The sequence below is a fragment of the Canis lupus genome, chromosome 18 (assembly GCF_048164855.1).
Source record: "Canis lupus baileyi chromosome 18, mCanLup2.hap1, whole genome shotgun sequence".
Classification (NCBI taxonomy): domain Eukaryota; kingdom Metazoa; phylum Chordata; class Mammalia; order Carnivora; family Canidae; genus Canis; species Canis lupus.
Genome location: NC_132855.1, coordinates 37,812,429 through 37,828,549, shown reverse-complemented (window position 1 = coordinate 37,828,549; position 16,121 = coordinate 37,812,429). Strand labels below are relative to the sequence as shown.

Here is a 16,121-nt window from a genome sequence, read left to right as displayed (position 1 = left end):
ATATAACATATTGTTTATATAAGTACATATGTTCTAAAGTTGATTAGTGTTTTTATTTATACATATATACATACACATATTCATACAGTAGTATATATACATACAGTAGTCCCCCGTATATAAATATATTAATATAATTAAATGTTAAATGCTGATGTTAACCTTGATCACTTCATTAAAGTAGCATTGATTAGGTTTCCCCACTGTAAGCTTCTCAGGAAGTTATCCCCTTTCCAAACTTCTTTGGTTTGTGAACTTTATAGTACGATGGTTAGAACTGATGTTAAATGCAACTGTATTAGCTGGGAAACCCAGAGAGGCTGGAAACTGGAAGGCCAGTTACAGTTAGTGCTGATAACAGTTCAAGTGAGAGATAACAACTGTCTGAACTTGCAGTGGCAGTGGCAGTGGAGAGGACTGGAGATACCCAAGCTTTTATGGGCAATGGGGTGGCTTACGGTAGCTTTAAAGGAAACAGACCAAAACCATAATGAGATACCACTTCATATTCAGTGGAATGACATAATCAAAAAGTCAGATTATATTAAGTGTTGGTGGGGATATGGAGAATTTAGAATCCTTAAACATTGCTGCTAGGAATGTAAAATGGTACTGCCACTTAGGAAAGGTTTGGCAGTTCCTCAAAAATTTAAGCATATTTACCATTTAGTGCAGCAGTTCCACTAAATAGGTATATATCTAAGAGAAAAAACATGTACACACATAAACTTATACATACATGCTCATAATAGCATTATTCATTATATCCAAATGGTGGAAACCACTTGAATTTTCAAATGATGAATGGATAAAAAGTGGTATATTCATACAATGAAATAGTTGGCCATAAATAGGGATGAAGCATATAATAGATATAATAATGAACCTTGAAAACATGCTAAGTGAAAGAAGAGTCACAAAATATCACATGGAATTCCATTTCTTTGAAATGTCCAGAATAGGCAAATCTATAGACAGAAAGTAGATCAGTGGTTTCTTTGGGCTAGTGGGTGGTTGTGGTGGTGGAGGGATTGGGCATGATAGGAAAAAGGTACAGGGTTTCTTTTTGGGGTGATATGTTCTAAAATTGATTATAGTGTTGGTGTACAACTCTGTGAATATACCTAAAAGCCACTGAATTGTATAGTTGAAATAGGTGAATCATATGTGAATTGTATCTTGACAAAATTATTTACAAAGAACACACAGAAGGCTGCACACATTCAAACTACACTCATTGAAGCTAAAGTGCTGGTGGAATATCTAGGTGCAGATGTTGAGCAGCTCAGAAGTGAGGTCAGGACTGGAGATATGGCACCATAAATAGAAAGGATTCACTTAATGGAAAGCAAGATATCCTATTCATTTAGTCCAATTTACTAAGCATAGTAGTTCAAGGGAAGGTTTTAAGTAGGACACCTTATTTATTTTAAAGATTTATTTATTCATGAGGGACACACAGAGAGAGGCAAGAGACACAGGAAGAGGGAGAAGCAGGCTCCCTGCAAGGAGCCCAATGTGGGACTCGATCCCGGACCTCGGGGTCACACCCTGAGCCCAAGGCAGATACTCAACCAATGAGCCATCCAGGCGTCTGAAAGTAGGACATTTTAACAGAATTGTCAGAGGTTAACACAACTTAGGACACAACTTTCTCTGGCATTCAAGACAACACTGTTTTTGAGACTGGTTGATGTTCTTCTTAAACCTAAATTTCAACTGTAATGGTTTTCACTTCCTATGTTTTACTATAAGTGGCTAATGGCAAGGTTCCTTAAGTAATTTGTAGAATATTTTGGGATAAAAGTTGAAATTGAAGATATTATCAATTTCAAATTTTGTATACCCAACGTGGGACTTGAATTTACAACTCCAAGATTAAGAGTCACATGCTCTACCAAATGAACCAGCCAGGTGTCTGTAAAGTATTTTTGGTATAACTTACAATCTAAATGGATTTAGAATTTGTTTATCCAGGGCACCTGGGTGACGTATTGGGTTAAGTGTCCACCTTCGGCTCAGGTCATGATCCCAAGGTCCTGGGATCCAGCCCCATGTCAGGCTCCCTGCTCAGCAGGGAGTCTGCTTTTCTCTCTCCTTCTGCCTGCCACTCCTCCTATTTTTGGTCTATCAAACAAATAAATAAAATCTTAAAAAAAATTATTTTCTCAGTGAAGAGAATGAGTCAAGTCATAAAACTCGACTGGCCAAATGAGTCACGTTATTCTGCTTTACTCTCTATCCTACACTTGCCACATCCCTACCTGCTCACTCCTAATGTTACTTTGTGGTATGAAGTATAAAAAAACAGGAATTTCATACTGACAGTTGAAAGGAAGAAAAGAAAAATCAAATGATTTCATCAACTGTTTTAATGATCAGATATCCCTTATTTGGCATTAGTAAATTCAGTTTTAAAATGCTGAGAAAGAGGTACTGTGATGGTTAATATATCAACTTAACTGAGCTAAGGGAAGTCCAAATAGCCAGTAAAACATTATTTCCGAGTTGTGTCTGTGAGGGTATTTCCTGAAGAGATTAGTGTCTGAAATCAGTAGGCCTTTACCAAATAGGTGGGTATCATCCAGTATGTTGAAAGCCCAAATAGAACAAAAAGGTGGGGGAAGAACGAATTTGCTCTCTTCCAGATCTGGGATGTCCACTCCTTCAGTCCTCAGATATTGGAGCTCCTGGTTCTTGGGCCTTCAGACTCTAGGATTTACACCAGTGGCCTCCCAGTCTTCAGGTCTGGGTCTGCCAAGTTATATCAGCTCCCCTGATTCTTAGACCTTGGAACTCTAACTGTATTACCCCACCAGATTTCCTGGTTCTCCAGCTTACAGATGAGTGATGCTGGGGACTCCTTGGCTTCCACAACCATGTAAGCCAATTCCTATAACAAATCTTCTCATACACACACACACACTTAAGGTATTTATGGTTCTTTTGGTTCTGATTCTCTGGAGGATTCTAATATTGATACTCACAAATTAGAAAAGATGTAGAATTCTGTTTCCTCTTGTAATTCATTTTTTTTTTTTTTTAGAGTGTCAAGGAAGTAATTCACATAATGTAGTTTATGAAGTAGCAAGGAAATTCTTTACAGTCAGCCCGGGGTTTCATTTGGTAGGTCTAAGTTCTGACCTTACAGCTATGAAATTCCAAGTCTGTGTTTGAATACATAACTACATGACTAAAAGAATAAGAATGAAATTATCAACAGTATGTACCATTTCAGCTTTTATTAGTAAAACAGAAAACTAAATTCAAGGTGACTGCTTTGTTCTTGCATCTGATCTGACCATATTACTGGAGATGGGATTCTTTAGGAGGACTTAAGTTTCAATATACAGACAGGTTTCATCAAAAGTGGGATATTGCAGTACCTCATAAGGTTAGGTAAATGAAATAAAAAAGAGAACAAGTTAAATATTAAAAATCACAGAAATCTCCCTCAAATATCAGGGGTTTACTATGACAGTCTTCAATGTGCTCATCAAGATCAATCATATTGCACAACCCCCAAAGGAAAAAACTGAGGAAACTCATGGGTAATTTTCACAGCTTCATTGTAAAGGCCAAGATCTGAAAAAAACATTTTAGCAAACATTTAGCAAAGATGTAACATTTATTTTCTAAAAGATTTCTACCTATTTTTCTTTTCTTTACCTTTTAGAGATCAACTTATTATCACAATCTATCTTCTAAAATAGACAAGGATCAAATATTTATCTGTGGCTCTAAAAAATAAAAGACATGGGGTATAGGCAACTATTCATTTTGATATGCATTCTCCAGGCAGCTCTTGCCTGGTTTTAGGTGTTTTGCATTATTTGATGCTTTTGATACATATGTTAAAACAAACAAAAAACCATTAAATTTTTGTTTGCAATATGTTTTGAGTCTCCCTTCCCACAAAATAATCTTTACTGAGTTTCCTACATATACAAGCATTACTTAAAAGTGGGCAAAAATGTTCTCCCATTTTCCTCTGGGTTCAGAAGATTCCATAGAAATTGAAAGATGGGGACAGCCCGGGTGGCTCAGCGGTTTAGCGCTGCCTTCAGCCCAGGGTGTGGTCCTGGAGACCTGGGATCAAGTCCCACATTGGGCTCCCTGCATGGAGCCTGCTTCTCCCTGTGCCTGTCTTTACCTCTCTCTCTCTCTCTCTCTCTGTCTCATGAATAAATAAATTAAAACAAAACAAAAAAAAGAACTTGAAAGATGGATGATAGGACCGAGACTCAAGACCAAGACATCTCAAGCTAAAAATAAAATAGTTTTCCTCTTAATTACATGAAACTACTAAATACTAGAATGCTTTATTTACCGAAAGGATGGTTATCTTCTTTAAACTGGACATATGATGCACACATAATGGTTGCCTTGGCCGTTACTCTTCCAACTACTTCCACGATTCCAGAGATTTCTTCATCAAGCTAACACACAAAGAACAAATTGTCAACTTGGTGTTGTCACATTTTTGGTTGATAACTGGGAAAATTGTTACAATTTACTAATTTTTCATTTCATGTGACAAAAACATCTTAAAATTTATCAATGCAAAAACTGAACCGTAAGTTGTTAAAAATGTTTGAATACTTAATGTCAGCATGTCCAGTCCTATTACCTTTAGCAGTAGCTTCAGGTCCAAAGATCCAGTTAAGTGTTTAGTTGAAGACAAAATCACTTAAAGATAGTGAGAATGTCCACCATTTCTACAAGGAATAGTTTGTTTAAAAGAACCCATTGAAAGGAAACTTCTATTTTCTATCTCTGTATTCTGTATATGTTAATCAAGTAGCACATGGATTTGTCTTCATAAAAAAAAAAGAAAAAATTTTTGAGTACAATAAATGTAAAATCTTAGAACAAGTGATAACTGAAGGTACATGTAAACAAAAATAAAAAATACAATTTTAAAAATGTAAAATTCTTGAGGAAGGATAAAAGGATTTAAACAAAAGATTTTTTTAAAGATTTTATTTATTTATTCATGAGAGACACACAGAGAGAGAGAGGCAGAGACACAGGCAGAGGGAGAAGCAGGCTCCATGCAGGGAGCCCAATGTGGGACTCGATCCCAGGTCTCCAGGATCATGCCCTGGGCCGAAGGCAGGCGCCAAACCAGTGAGCCACCCAGGGATCCCACAAAAGATTCTTTTAATGTGATTTTGTGGTCTTTCATAGGAATAGGAATTATCACCCAGTTAAGGGATGTATTAAAAAATCATGGAGCCCAAAGAATTACTGGTTAGAAATGTAAAGGGATATAAAATGTAAGAAGAGGAGCTAAGTTTAATTTTAGAGCAGAGAAGTTTTATAAGCTGGTCCTTTATCCATCTACTCCAAGAATCAGAAATATCAACAAGATACAGAATAAACTACAAGATACATAGAATTAATACTTAAACATACGGGCTCCATCAACTCAATGGTTCCATTTTTTCCTTCTCCATCAGAAAGAATAAACATTTTTCCAGTGGGATGAATCTAAAAGAGAAACACAGTATTAAAAAAAACCAACCACATAAAACAAACTTTAAAAATCTCATTAAAATAAAAATATTAAAAGTTTGACAGAAGATAAGCAAATTGTCCCAAACATATTTAGTCAATGCATACAAATCAACTGTTTTTGAACAAAACCTGGGGCCCCTGGATGGCTCAGTGGTTGAGCCTCTGCCTTTGGCTCAGGTCCTGATCCTAGGGTCCTGGGATGGAGTCCCCCAGCAGGCTTCTCACAGGGAGCTGCTTCTCCTTCTGCCTGTGTCTCTGGCTCTTTCTTTGTGTCTCTCATGAATGAATGAATGAATGAATGAATGAATAAATAAATAAATAAATCTGGCAACCCTGTGCTAACAACAAATTAAAGGGGATCCATCCTAACGGTGGGATCTTCCAGTATTCATGAGTTAAACAGTATGTATTACACCACAGGGTGTGTTTTAAAAATTACACCTGCAGGGGGTGGGGTGGGGGTGGTTCCTGCTTGGTTAGGTCCTAGAGCCTGGCAGTATTAACGTCAGGGTGGTGAGTTTGAGCTCTACCTTGAGGGTAAAGATTACTTAAAAAAAAAAAAATTAAGCATGATGAAGTAAAGAGAACTGGTTGTCAGAAGACTTGGGTTCTACTACAGATAGTTGTAAAGAGTGCGGTCAGATCTGGTTTGAAGCTGTGGCCTTAAGCAATTAACCATACACTACTCCTACCCAGTTTCCCCTACCTGCGGGGTCGAGCAACACCTATTTCAGGATCAAGGCTGGAATGAGCTGCTAAGAGTTTACCCTAGATCCCCCCCGCCCCGCCCCCCCCTCCCCCCCAAGCTTTCTCGGTTCACGGGTTCCCAAGCTTTGGGCCTGCCGGTCATCAGTCGGGTGAAGGTGCTGCACTCTAACACCGGCATAAGCAAACAGACTGCTGTGGGGTCTGGAAGGGACGATCGAAGAAAGTTCATGGCGAAGGGACTTGAACGAGAAAACGAAGTTTGAGGAAAGACAGAACTGCATGACGAGCAGAGCAGTTGAAACGTCTGGCTATCTAAGACACGGAGAGTCAGGTCTCTAGTTTTCTTCTCGTTATCTACAAAACAGGGGCCAGAGTGGAGGGCGCTAGGATTAGAACGCAGCGCTTTCGAAAACGTCACGACGCCGCGCCATAAAACTGGCGCCAAAATGGGGCTGCAGTGCCTAAAAAGAGCGCAAAAAGTCCCCTTGCGTCAAACGAAGCACCTAGGAGCGCAGCGATGCTCCACGGCCCGTCCTCCTGCACCCTCCCTTGCCACCCTCAGGCTGCCGCCCCGGCGGCCACGGGGCCCCCCTCGTCCCCCCGGTGCAAAGCAGGGAGCCCAGGGCAGCGACGGCGCGCACCTTTTCCAGCCTCCCCACGAAGCAGACCGGCTTGTCGATGAACTGAGCTAGCATGCTGGCATTGATGCGCGACTTGGGCAACTCCAGGATGTCCACCATGGCTGCGGCGCGAGCCCCGCGGCCGGCAGGAAACCGACGACCCAAGCGGCGCGCCCTGCGGCGACCAGGGGGCGCAGGACGCCGGCGCCAATCGGCGGGGGCCGGCACTCTCCCTCCACCAATCAAAGGCGCGGAAATTGCGATCGCGATCGCGCAGCCCCCGGAGCGGCCCCGGCAGGGAGGGCCGCTTCCGGAAGTGGGGATCGGCTGCCTAGCGACGCGCGGCGTCCCGGAAGTTGCCCGGGTCCTCCGCGGACTGGGCCGCGGAGGCGGGGCTTGGACGGGGCGGGTCGGCGGCTGCCGCCCGGCGAGATCCCGGAAGCAGGGTGTTGGGCTCCGGTGCGGTGGCGGCGGGGGACTGCGGCGCAGCCTCAGGTAGCTCTTCTCGCGGGACGCGCCGCAACCGCGCTGTTTCCCTTGCTCCCCGTCCGTCGACGGATGCGGAAGAGAGAGGCGGGACTCGGGTCCTGCCCTGCCGCGGCTTCTCGGTGCTGCGCACCGGCTCTTCGCGGTTCCCCGCCTCCCTCCCCGCTTCCCGGGTCTGCGTGGGGAGCGCGGGGTTCGTGCTGCAGTCGAGGGATCGGGCGTGTTTTGACACCGGCCCCTCCTGGGGACGGCAGGCGGGGTCGCCGGTGACCCGTCACTGCCTCTGTCGGGCTCCTGCCGCTCACCGGCAGAGGGTCTGTGACTTCACGGCTCAAGCTGCGTCACTTGCCCTTCTGTCCCTCACCTGTTAGCAGAAGGGCTCACCTGATTATTTCTACGACCCTTTCTAGCCCTGACAGCCTGGCCGCCCTAAGGACGTGAGACCTCCTCCGAGTTAGCAACAAACTAGCTTTTGGGAATGGGTTGTGGTTGGGGGCGGGGGGCGGGGGGAGGATCACCGAGCTGGGAGAGGAGACGAATTTAAAGAATTGTTAGGTCCTGGACCGGTGAGCTCCTCCTTGAGATATGATTTCCCTATCAAAAAACGAAGGGGTTAGATAGCAAGATCGTTTTTGCAAAATCCCTGCGAAGTTTTTGCCCATGTGGTTCACGGACCCGTCCTAACTTCCCGGTGATGTTCCCCCCGTTGCTCCTCGCGCCCCAGGACTTGGAGGCCGGGAAGGTCACCTGTTTCAGGGACATTCGGGAGGAGGGGGGATTCTTGAATCTGTCGCTGGTTCATGTTTTTGTTTTTGTTTTTGTTTTGTAGGTTTGGGGACTTTTTTGCTGGGATTGGTACCGCCTTGCCAGGAATTTTCTAGAATGAACGCTCATTAAAAAATGGGGGGAAACCAACAACTTTTCATTTGGAAAATGAGTGTGGATTTTCCTAAATCCTCCAGGTTGTCACTATTCAAATTTAGGTACTAGACGGAGTCTCCCAGGATTCTCCCAATTTTGTCTCATAGTTGCCTTAAGCAAAGACTATTCTTTTAGAGACTTCATGCTGCAATTTAAGATAGAGATCTAAGCACCTTAATTAAATGATAGGCTCCCTCGGTGTTTATTTAGCTGAATATGTTTGTCTTTTAATTCCATGGTCACTAAAACAGATTTAAAGGATTCCGTTAGTACGGTGCATGTTGTTTGTTGCATTGCAAGAATGGTTGTATTTTGTACAAATCAATCGAGTCTGCATTTTTTTGAGCAAAGCCTTGACGTCTTTTGCACTTCGGAGTTGCTTTGGAAAACAAATTGATGTTCATTATATACCATAGATAGAGGGTACCCATGAATATCTTTAATAGCAGCCCTTAACCTGTCAGATGCTAATGTCATTATTTTATTATACTTAAAAGGTCACTTTTACATACCAGTGGCCTTTTCTTAAAATTAAAAAAACAAAGATGAAGACTTAGAAGATAATTTTAAACATCGTTTTTTGGATATTTTTTGAGTATTTTTTATATATATTTTTTAATTTATTTATTTATTCATGGAGACAGAGGTGGGCGAGTGGAGAGGGGCAGAGACACAGGCAGAGAGAAGAGCAGGCTCCATGCAGGGGGCCGGACATGGGACTCGAATCCGGGACTCCAGGATCGCGCCCCGGGCTGAAGGCGGCGCTAAACCGCTGAGCCACCAGGGCTGCCCATGAGTAATTTAAAATGTATTATGCAATACGTAATGCACATAGACGAGTATATTATGTATCCTTTGCAGAGAAATTAGATGAACTCACATGGATCCCTCATTCATCTTAAGAAATGTAACTTACGGGCAGCCCTAGTGGCTCAGCGGTTTAGCGCCGCCTTCAGCCCAGGGTGGGATCCTGGAGACCCGGGATCGAGTCCCACATCGGGCTCCCTGCATGGAGCCTGCTTCTCCCTCTGCCTGTGTCTCTGCCTCTCTCTCTCTCTATGTCTCTCAAGCATAAACAAATAAAATCTTAAAAAAAAAAAAAAAAAAAAAAAGAAATGTAACTTAGCCAGTTAGTAGTTTGCACTTCTTCAGTTAAATCCTCCTCTAGAGGAACCACAAATAAACACTATCTTGACTTTTTTGTTAAGCACCCTAGGCTTTTCTATATAGTTTTATCACACATCTCCGTATTCTTAAATGGTACGTTTCATTTTGCTGGGTTTGACCTTTATATAAATGGAATCATACCATATATATCCTCTGACTTGTTTCTTTTGTTTGTTTTGAGATTAATCCATGTTGGCATATGTGGGTAGAGTTCATTCTTTTCATTCAGCTATTTTACTCTGTTATTGGCTGACATTTTGCTTGTTTACAGTTCTTTTCTGTTGCTGTGAATGTTCTTGTACCTATTAGTTGGAGCAGTTGTGCAAAGGTATATTAGTAGAATTGCTGGAAGATAGGGTGTGCATCTTCAGCTATACTAGTAAAATACAGTTAACCTTTGAACAACAGGTTTGAACTGCATGGGTCTACTTCTATGCAAATTTCTTCAATAAATATAGTACAGTACTGTAGATATATTTTCTCATGATTTTCTTTTTTATTTTATTTTTTTAATTTTTATTTATTTATGATAGGCACACAGTGAGAGAGAGAGAGAGAGAGAGGCAGAGACACAGGCAGAGGGAGAAGCAGGCTCCATGCACCGGGAGCCTGACGTGGGATTCGATCCCGGGTCTCCAGGATCGTGCCCTGGGCCAAAGGCAGGCGCCAAACCGCTGCGCCACCCAGGGATCCCATCATGATTTTCTTAATATTTTTCTTGGCTTACATATTGTAAGAATACAGCATATAATATGTATAACATACAAAGTATACATTAATCAATTGTTTATGGCTTCTGGTAAGGCTTCCTTTTAATAGATTATTAGTTAAGTTTTGGGGAGAGTCCAGAATTATATGCAGATTTTCAACCGTAGGGGTGGATGGGATGCATATACCAACCACCCGTTGTTCAAGGTCAACTGTACTGTGCTAGAAATAGTTGTACCAATGTATTCTTTTATCAGAAGTATAGGAGAATTTCAGTTGATCCATATTTTTGGCAACTCTTAAAAGTTTTTTTACCCCTGATCTGATGGATGTAAAGTGGTTTCATATTGTGGTCTTAATTTGCTTTCCCTGATTACTAAAAGATTGAACAGGGGCACCTGGGTGGCTCAGTGGTTGACCATCTGGCTTGGGCTCAGGTCATGATCCTAGAGCCCTGGGATCAAGTCCCACATTGGGCTCCTGGCAGGGAGCCTACTTTTCCCTCTGCCTGTGTCTCTGCCTCTCTTTCTGTGTGTCTCATGAATAAAGAAATAAAACCTTAAAAAAAAATTGAACAACTTTTCAAATATTTAATGGCTAGTTGTGTTTGTCATTTTGTTGTTATTGGGGTTTTTTTCTGTCTTTTTTCCTTTCTTTCATTGGAAAGAGTTCTTTTAATATAGTTAAAATGCGGGATCCCTGAGTGGCGCAGTGGTTTGGCGCCTGCCTTTGGCCCAGGGCGCGATCCTAGAGACTCGGGATCGAGTCCCACGTCGGGCTCCCTGCATGGAGCCTGCTTCTTCCTCTGCCTGTGTCTCTGCCTCTCTCTCTCTCTCTGTGACTATCATGAATAAATAAATAAAATCTTAAAAAATATATATAGTTAAAATGCTTTTCCCTTTTGTTTAATATAGTTGAAAAAGTCCATTAAAAAAATCTAAGAATAGGAACGCCTGGGTGGCTCAGCGGTTGAATGCCTGCCTTCGGCTCAGGCCGTGATCCTGGAGTCCCAGGATCAAGTCCCACATCAGGCTCCCTGCATGGAGCCTGCTTCTCCCTCTGCTTGTGTCTCTGCCTCTTTCTCTGTGTCATTCTCATGAATAAATAAATAAAATCTTTAAAAAAATTAGGAATGTTTTCATATTAAATGCATTATATATATTTATTTATTATTATTCTTTAAATATTTTATTTATTGATGAGAGACACAGAGAGAAAGAGAAAGACACAGAAAGACATAGGCAGAGAGGGAGAAGCAGGCTCCATGCTGGAAGCCCGATGTGGGACTCGATCCTGGGACCTCGGGATCACAACCTGAGCCAAAGGCAGATGCCCAACCACTGAGCCACCCAGGCTTCCCGACATTATATATTTAAAACTGTAGTTTTGCCTTTCCTTTTTAAAAAATACTCCATCATTTAGAATTGCATTTTTGTGCATGTTGTCAGGTAGGTATCCAATTTCTTTTGTTTTTTTCATTTCCGTTGTCCCAGCATTATTTATTGATTACATCACCATTTGCAACCAACCTTTGGCATCACCTAAGTTTTCATCTCTGTGTGTGCTCCTCGGCTCCAGTTCTTTTCCATCGGTCTATTTGTCCCTGCACCAGGACCAGTCTCTTCAGTACTGTAGTCTTATGATCATTTTTGATGTCTGGGGGGCAAATTTTTTGTCTTGCTGTGTTCTTCAGGAGTGACTTTGTTATTCTTGCTTCTTTGTGACTCTATAAATTTAGCTTATTGAGGTCAACGAAAAACCATGTTGAGATTTGATCATAGTTGCATCAAATCTTTGGATTGATTTCAGAAGTAACATCTTAACAACCACTCTTACTCTTTTTGACCTAATTAACATCCTTCCAAAAAATTTCATAATTTTCTATACAAAATTTTTGACTTTTAGATTAGATTTATTCCTAGCTACCTTGCTGTTGTTGCTAATATAAATGGTGTGTGTGTGTGTGTGTATATATATATATATATATTTTTTTTTTTTTTTTTAAGGTAAAGATTTTAACTGATTGTTGCAGGTACACAGAAGTGCATTTGACCTTTGACCTTTCTGGCCATTCTGCTAAATTTTTATTTCTAGTAATATACTATAGGATTCTTTTAGGTTTTCTAGTCATATGTGAATAATTATAGATTTATTTCTTAACCACTCTTGCATAGTTTATTATTATTATTTTGCCTTTACCCACTTTAGAGCTTCCAGTACCATTTACATAGAAGTAGTGTTTCAGGTAAGATGGTGCTTGACTGTATAAGTCAAAATATCTTAAATACACAAAGTCTTAGTTTCACATGTTAAAAAAGTCCAGAGGCATGCAACTCAGCATACAGCTGTGTGTGGTAATGCCTCTAAGACATCAAGGACCCAGGTTCCTTTTGTCTTTCTTGTCTATGATTCTCAATATCTGGCTCCATCCTTAAGCTCACTTCATAGGCCAGGAGAGGTGCTGAGCACCAGCCATCTTGTCTCCTTTCCAGGCAGTGGAAAAGTGGGCAGGCAAAAGGGACACATCTCCCTTTAAGGAGCCTTTCTGAAAGTTCCTCACAACTTGAAGTTCTACTTATTAGGTTAAAGACTTTCCCTTCTATTCCTGCTTTGATAAGAGTTTTAATTGAGTGGCTGTGGATGTTTGATCAGAGCTATTTTTTTTCCATAATTGAGATGATTGAAATGAATATATTTTCCAGTATTAACCCACTCTTGCATTCCCAGAAGAAACACAAGTTGGTTATATTTTCATTTATTATGTATTTCTGGATTTGGCTTGCTATTGTTTTGTTCAGGATTTTTGTATCCATATACATGAGTGAGTAATTTTTCTTTATTGTATAGTCCTTGTATTAGTAAGGATATACAAGGATATACAAGGATATACACACCCTCATGAAATGAGTTGTGGAGTTTCCTGTATTCTCCAGGATTTTTTGTGAAGCTGGAATTATCTGTTCATTGACTGTTAGAATTCATGTTTAAAACATTCTGGGGGACAGCCTGGGTGGCTTAGTGGTTTAACACTGCCTTCAGCCCAGGGTATAATCCTGGAGACCCAGGATGGAGTCCCATTTCGGGCTCCCTGCATGGAGTCTGCTTCTCCCTCTGCCTGTGTCTCTGTCTGTCTCTCTCTCTCTCTGTGTCTCTCATGAATAAATAAATAAAATCTTAAAAAAAATAAAAAATTAAAAAATAAAACATTCTGGGTCTCTACCTATTGCTTTAGGCATATCCCACAAGTTTTCGTCCTATCAAGTTCTAAATATTTTCGAGTTTCCATCATATTTCTTTTTTTGACTCATGGGTTTTTATTTCCAAATGTAGAGGTTTTATTTATTAAATTTTATTGTGTTCTTAATTTTTAACATAATTGCGTTATAATCAAATGAAGTGTTCTGATACTAGTGCTTTAAACTTATATGAGATTTGCTTTAAGGCTTATCAAGCACATGTTTTGTAAATGTTTCACATATGCTTAAAAAATGGTATTTTCCAGTTGTTGGATCAAGCTTGTTAATTGCAGTATTCTTTTTTTTTTTTTTAATTTTATTTATTTATAGAGACACACAGAGAGAGAGGCAGAGACACAGGCAGAGGGAGAAGCAGGCTCCATGCAGGGAGCCCGAGGTGGTACTCGATCCCGGGTCTCCAGGATCACACCCTGGGCTGCAGGCAGCGCTAAACCACTGCGCCACTGGGGCTGCCCAGTTAATTGCAGTATTCAACTATTTCATCTACCTTTTGTCTAGCTAATGTTTCAAAAATTGAGATTATTGTATTAAAAGTATCTTACAGGGGATCCCTAGGTGGCTCAGTGGTTTGGCGCCTGCCTTTGGCTCAGGGTGCAATCCCGGGATTGAGTCCCACGTCCGGCTCCTGGCATGGAGCCTGCTTCTCCCTCTGCCTGTGTCTCTGCCTCTCTCTGTCTCTCTATCATGAATAAATAAAATATTTAAAAAAATAAATAAAAGTATCTTACAGATAGTAGCAGTGGCAGTTTCTCCTTGATTCTGATGATTTAAAAAAATTTTTTTTATTGGAGTTCAATTTGCCAACATATAGCACCCAGTGCTCATCCTGCCAAGTGCCCCCCTCAGTGCCCATCACCCAGTCACCCCAACCCCCTGCCTACTTGCCCTTCCACTACCCCTTGTTCATTTCCCAGAGTTAGGTGTCTCTCATGTTTTGTCACCCTCACTGATATTTTCACTCATTTTCTACCCTTTCCCTTTATTCCCTTTCACTAATTTTTATATTCCCCGAGTGAATGAGACCATATAATGTTTGTCCTTTTCCGATTGACTTATTTCACTCAGCATAATACCCTCCAGGTCCCCCCATGTCGATGCAAATAGTGGGTATTTGTCGTTTCTAATGGCTGAGGAATATTCCATTGTATACATAGACCACATCTTCTTGATCCATTCATCTTTCGATGGACACCGAGGCTCCTTCCACAGTTTGGCTACTGTGGACATTGCTGCTAGAAACATCGGGGTGCAGGTGTCCCGGCGTTTCACTGCATCTGAATCTTTGGGGTAAATCCCCAGCAGCAATTGCTGGGTCGTAGGGCAGGTCTATTTTTAACTCTTTGAGGAACCTCCACACAGTTTTCCAGAGTGGCTGCACCAGTTCACATTCCCACCAACAGAGCAAGAGGGTTCCCTTTTCTCCACATCCTCTCCAACATTTGTGGTTTTCTGCCTTGTTAATTGTCCCCATTCTCACTGGTGTGAGGTGGTATCTCATTGTGGTTTGGATTTGTATTTCCCTGATGGCAAGTGATGCAGAGCATTTTCTCATGTGCGTGTTGGCCATGTCTATGTCTTCCTCTGTGAGATTTCTGTTCATGTCTTTTGCCCATTTCATGATTGGATTGTTTGTTTCTTTGCTGTTGAGTTTAAGAAGTTCTTTGTAGATCTTGGATACTAGCCCCTTATCTGATACGTCATTTGCAAATATCTTCTCCCATCCTGTAGGTTGTCTTTGAGTTTTGTTGACTGTTTCTTTTGCTGTGCAGAAGCTTCAATAATTCATTTTGCTTTTGTTTCTCTTGCCTTATTCTGACGATTTGTATAATCTATTTTTGAAGATTCATTATTCGACACATACAAGGTACGGATTTTGAAGTAAAATGATGAGATGAAGTAACGACTATCTCAAAGCATGCTTTTCAGCTTGACTTTAATTTTGTCAGCTACTTCTATAGACACAGCTTTTGGTTAGAATTTGTATCTTTTTTTCCATCCTGTGCTTCACCAGGGGGAGACAGGGTGTGGATGCTCATTTCTTTCTCTCTCCTGTGGCCTATCAGAAAGCTGACTTGGCAGGTCTCAGCTTTAGGGAAGAATAGGCTGATAGCAGCCTGTGTGGCCCAGTGGTTCCCTTCCCTTAACAAGGCACTGCCTTCACTAGGAGGTGTCCATTGTGACAGAAGTGCCCAAAGGTGTGGGGCTGGATTCCTTTCTGTGGCAACACTGGTGTTTGGCAGATCACGAGTGCATTGCCACTTTTCTGTTATATTTTCTCATGTAAAATATTCATACTGTATAGGGTGCTTGTATTTGGGTGTGTGTTGACCTGATAACTTTCAACTTTTCTATGTCCTCCTGTTTTAGATGTGTCCCTTGTAAACAGTGCATATAGCTGGAGGTTTAGTTTTTCTTTTCTCTATTTACATTGATTGTGGCTACTAATATTTTTAGATTTGTTTCTATAATCATTTTGTGCATCTTGTGTGTTCTTCTTTTCCTGTTGTCTGTTTTTTCTTGTCCTTTGCTTTCTTTTGACTTGCCTTTTTAATTTTTTTCCTTAATTCCATTTTATTCCTTTGTATTCGTTCAAATGTTGTGTATTGCTTTTACGTTTTTTATGGTCATCTTTTAATATGTCTATTAAAGTCTTAAGTTACTTTACTTTGTGTCAAGCAAAGAACCTATATCTCCATTTACCTTTTTCCCTATTTAAAAAAAAAAATGTGTGTAT

The 16,121-nt window shown here is 41.1% G+C and overlaps 2 protein-coding genes across 14 annotated transcripts in view; one reads left to right on the top strand and one right to left on the bottom strand.

The window, feature by feature from the left end:
- Nucleotides 1-3,227: 3,227 nt before the first annotated feature.
- On the bottom strand, nt 3,228-7,179 carry RPA3 (replication protein A3). The gene is made up of 4 exons (XM_072784035.1): nt 6,870-7,179; nt 5,419-5,493; nt 4,331-4,439; nt 3,228-3,585 (listed from the first exon to the last, which is right to left on the bottom strand). Exons 1-4 carry the CDS (start codon nt 6,966-6,968, stop codon nt 3,503-3,505), a joined length of 366 nt encoding a protein of 121 aa, XP_072640136.1. The 5' UTR covers nt 6,969-7,179; the 3' UTR covers nt 3,228-3,502.
- The window catches only part of UMAD1 (UBAP1-MVB12-associated (UMA) domain containing 1), a 230,306-nt gene continuing 220,504 nt past the window's right edge, over nt 6,320-16,121 (top strand). For 2 of the 13 annotated variants that reach the window (XM_072784025.1, XM_072784034.1), the window contains exon 1: nt 7,210-7,343. Coding sequence is in view for 4 of the 13 variants with exons in the window: in XM_072784033.1 (XP_072640134.1) it covers nt 6,922-7,343 (422 nt within the window). In the remaining 9 variants the exon portion in view is untranslated. Of the gene's footprint in view, nt 7,344-7,615; nt 7,788-8,166; nt 8,318-16,121 lie in introns of those variants that run through there. The other 11 variants (XM_072784033.1, XM_072784032.1, XM_072784031.1 and 8 more) reach the window with 11 other exon arrangements.

Coding starts and splice junctions, on each gene's coding strand:
- RPA3 (XM_072784035.1), bottom strand. CDS start 6,968: ATGGTGGACATCCTGGAGTTGCCCAAGTCGCGCATCAATGCCAGCATG. Junction 5,494..6,869: donor TCGTGGGGAGGCTGGAAAAG/GTGCGCGCCGTC, acceptor TTTCTCTTTTAG/ATTCATCCCACTGGAAAAAT. Junction 3,586..4,330: donor AGAAGATAACCATCCTTTCG/GTAAATAAAGCA, acceptor TGTTTTTTTCAG/ATCTTGGCCTTTACAATGAA.